This window comes from Lactuca saligna, chromosome 8 (assembly GCF_052625555.1).
Source record: "Lactuca saligna cultivar CGN05327 chromosome 8, ASM5262555v1, whole genome shotgun sequence".
NCBI classification, from domain to species: domain Eukaryota; kingdom Viridiplantae; phylum Streptophyta; class Magnoliopsida; order Asterales; family Asteraceae; genus Lactuca; species Lactuca saligna.
The window spans coordinates 229,759,864-229,763,503 of NC_136424.1; the positions used below are offsets into that span (position 1 = coordinate 229,759,864).

The following is a 3,640-nucleotide window of genomic DNA, read 5'->3' on the forward strand; positions in this document are numbered from 1 at the left end:
ATATACGAGTGGAGGACTATCATATTATTACTAGTAAATTTGTTATTCCTGTATGATTGGAGACACGTCCTCGGAGAACACTCCACCCAGATTACGCGAGTGGAGGACTACACCCATAACCAGAATCTCTGGTATTTAGAGAGCGTGACTTGAGTGTATAGATCTATACGGGGCTGACTACCCCACACCTGGCTGCTAGCTACAGCCGAACCGAAATGGTTCAAGGGTGACGAAAGTCATAAGTATGTGGACGACTTATTGCCACATGTGGACTACTTATTGCCACAGGTTTCAGTCTATTGTATGGTTATGGAACTCGCAATTAGGATAACAGAGATTTACTTACAGTAATAATGGATTTCTTTATACATCGTTTACATCTTTTACATCTTTTACTTACTGTAACTAACATTTAGGAAGGTACGGGACCTTCCTGGGGAAAACATGGAATCTAATCACGATTACATCTTTTACATCTTTTACATCGTTTACATAAGACACATACATGCAGGAAAGCATAGGGCTATCCTGGGTAACACTTACATAACTAGAAAGAGTCACAGAATGGATAACATTACATCTTTTACAATTTGTAACATACAATAAGGAAAGTATGGGACTTTCCTGGTAACACATGATAAGTAAACAGAACAGTTTAACCAGTCAGATAACCAACTACACATTTTCACATGAGTAAAACATGTTTTCAGTGTACAAACTTACTATACTTTACATTTGTGAAACAATAACCAGCTTTTAAGAAAATACGGGATTTTCTTGGTGTACATAACATTTCAGAAACAGAAAGGAAATCTATACATTTTCGTACAACAAAACCGCTTATGAACTCACCAGCTTTATGCTGATTTTCAAACCGCTTGTGTTCTCAGGTCAGCGATAGAACAGGTACCCGAAGATCCTTTTGCATGAAGACGGTGTACATGAAGACCCGTTACATTTTGTCTATATATACTATGTATCACAACTGTACAAACTTTACTTTTGAAACAACTGTAAAACTGTTGTTATGTAATGTAATGCTTGTTTTACTTTACTTACTATGTACATTGGATTTGATACTCAACACGGTAGTCAACCCCAGAAATGTATTCCGCCTTTGGTTTTCGGGGTGTGACAAAAACCATTAACGAAAAGTTTGTGAATAACTCTCAGCCCTAACTTAATTATAGTTAAGTACCGGGCATAATGAATTTCGAAGTATAGCATTTGTAAAAGCCGAGTATGGTAGACGTATTTATAAAAGTATAAATTACTCGCTTTTATAGAGATATGTATTTCAACATAACGGACTCGTATATGTGTGTAAAGCCATGCATAAAAGTATTCATGTATAGAAGTCTTGAAACTTTGAAATACTTTAAACTGGTAGTATGCATATCATATAAGACTAAAAATGAATGTTTCAAATTAATGAACACATGTACATGTATAAACTTTATGCATATAAACATATAAATATACATGTATAGTAATATCTTGAACCACTGAAATACCACACAATTTCATAACGTACTTGTTATAATATAAAAATCATAAAACCTTGTATCATGTAGTATTTGTTGTGTGAAATCGTTATTTCACAATAAAATAACCATAATATGTATACGAAAATTTATACTACTTTATTCGTAACAATATAGTAAATTGTTAAATAATAATATTTTGATAAACTAGGTTTTTCGCATAAAAAGGTAATATATTTGTATAAACAAAATATATAGGCACATGTATTCCCCCCCCCCCCCCCCCCCCCCCCCCCCCAAAATAATATTAAAAAAGGGCCGTAAGCACTCACCCTTGAAGCATGAGTTCCAATCGTTCGAAGTCGGTTCCTTTTGAGAAACTTGTCATGAGATTTATTACATGACATTTCTCGTCCTTAACACGAACCACCGTGTATATTTATATTACCTAATAAAACCGAAAAGTACTTTTGGTATTAATTATTAAGTGTAGGATGGTTTTTGTTAATACAAATAATTTCAAGGGATCGATTTTGCTAAAATCATTCAACAAGGGACTGATCTTGTAATCTGTTTACAAGATAGGGACTGAAACTATACATTCTCAGCCTAAATTACAGTTTTCGAACCCATCTTGCTCGGATTTTCGAAGGGAGGGTCTGTTTTTGATTATTTTGATGGCAGTTTGACTTAGGTGAAAATCATTTCACAGGAGGGACCGATTTCGTAAATTCATCTAACTTGAAAGGTTATATTTAATTAAATGGGATTCAAGTTTGAACAGTTCCCTTCATTTACCAGTCGTGTTTATTTTCAGTTCAAACAAATGGGAACGAGACCCACGACCTAGGTCTCACAATTCCGACTGAAGGCAAATCGAATGAGCGTCATAAGTAGAAATTTCACGATGGTGGTGGTCGATTGAACACTTACAGTGGTGGTTTATGAACAAAACAGACAAGTGACGGCAGGAGTCCGATAGATGTCGATCGATTTGAAAGAGATGATGGTCTCCGGGGCGACGCAAAGAGGAGGAAAAACGGCGAAGCTGTTGTGGCCTTGGTGGTTCTGCTCGGCGGAAGGGAAAGAGGAGGTGGAGGCAGCAAGTCTGTTTCTTTCTGATCCATGGCGAATAGGGTATCTCAGGTTATAACTAGGCTGAAGGGGGAGATAGGTGTGACGGGGCTGCTCCAACAGCCTCGTCTTCGTTTCTTCTTTTCCGTTTTGCGAGAAGGGTGAAGGGAGGGAGAAGAAGACGGTGATCGGTGGTGTTTGATTGAGGAAAGATGAAGGGATGTACTGAGAAGTGGCGATCCATGAAGGAAAATGGTAAGTAGAGGCGGTGGTTTTTGGTTTTCATCGGACTCAGTGGTTGCAGTAATGAGGTGCAGGTCGACTGCCTCAATAGAGCAATCACTATCTCCGATCCTTTGCTTGATTGAAGAAGGAAAGACGAAGGCTGCCCGTAGGCGGCTGTTTGTTGATCGGGGAAGGCAGCTTATGAACACAGGTAAGGTTCCTCTTTCTTTCCTTTTCTTTTTGATTTGTCAACCATACAAATGATGATTGATACTGGTAGAATGATTGATCAAAAGAAGTGTTTGAGTTTCTTTGTTTGACAGAAATCGTTAGGTTGTTTGGTTTGGGTGATTCAAAGAAATTGAAGAAGGGAGAAACAATTGTTTTGTTCTTTCATTTGATAGAGAAGGAGGAGTACAATCGGGATTGTGAGATCACCCGGAAAGGATACTTAATATCAAACTTCCATTTGGAGGTGTTCTTGGTTGGGAATGAAGGTGCAAGCAGATACAAAAGGATCGATCAATTTTTTTTTTCTCTGTAAGGGTTTTATTTTTGTTTGATTGTTTGTGAATTAGTATTTGATAAGTAGAAGCAATACCATACAGTGCTTTCCTTACCTGCCTGTGAATTGTGTTGAACTGTGTGTGAGCTGTAATGCAGGTGAAAGGAAAACGTGGGGATGAAGGGAGAAAGGTGAAGTGTAATTTGAGTGTTCAGGAAGAGGTGAAAAGCACTTGGGTGCACACGAGTGATCAATTTTGTTGTACATAATTGTATATAATAAAATTTGTAAAATAAGTGTAAAATCAGTATTGTAATTGTTTATTATTAATATCATTATTATTATTGTATTA

At 37.1% G+C, this 3,640-nt stretch overlaps 1 protein-coding gene across 1 annotated transcript; it reads left to right on the forward strand.

Moving 5' to 3' along the window:
- Nucleotides 1-2,279: 2,279 nt before the first annotated feature.
- LOC145012627 (uncharacterized) lies at nt 2,280-3,640 on the forward strand. Its single transcript, XM_078971424.1, has 3 exons — nt 2,280-2,994; nt 3,107-3,323; nt 3,447-3,640. Exons 1-3 carry the CDS (start codon nt 2,811-2,813, stop codon nt 3,448-3,450), a joined length of 405 nt encoding a protein of 134 aa, XP_078827550.1. The 5' UTR covers nt 2,280-2,810; the 3' UTR covers nt 3,451-3,640.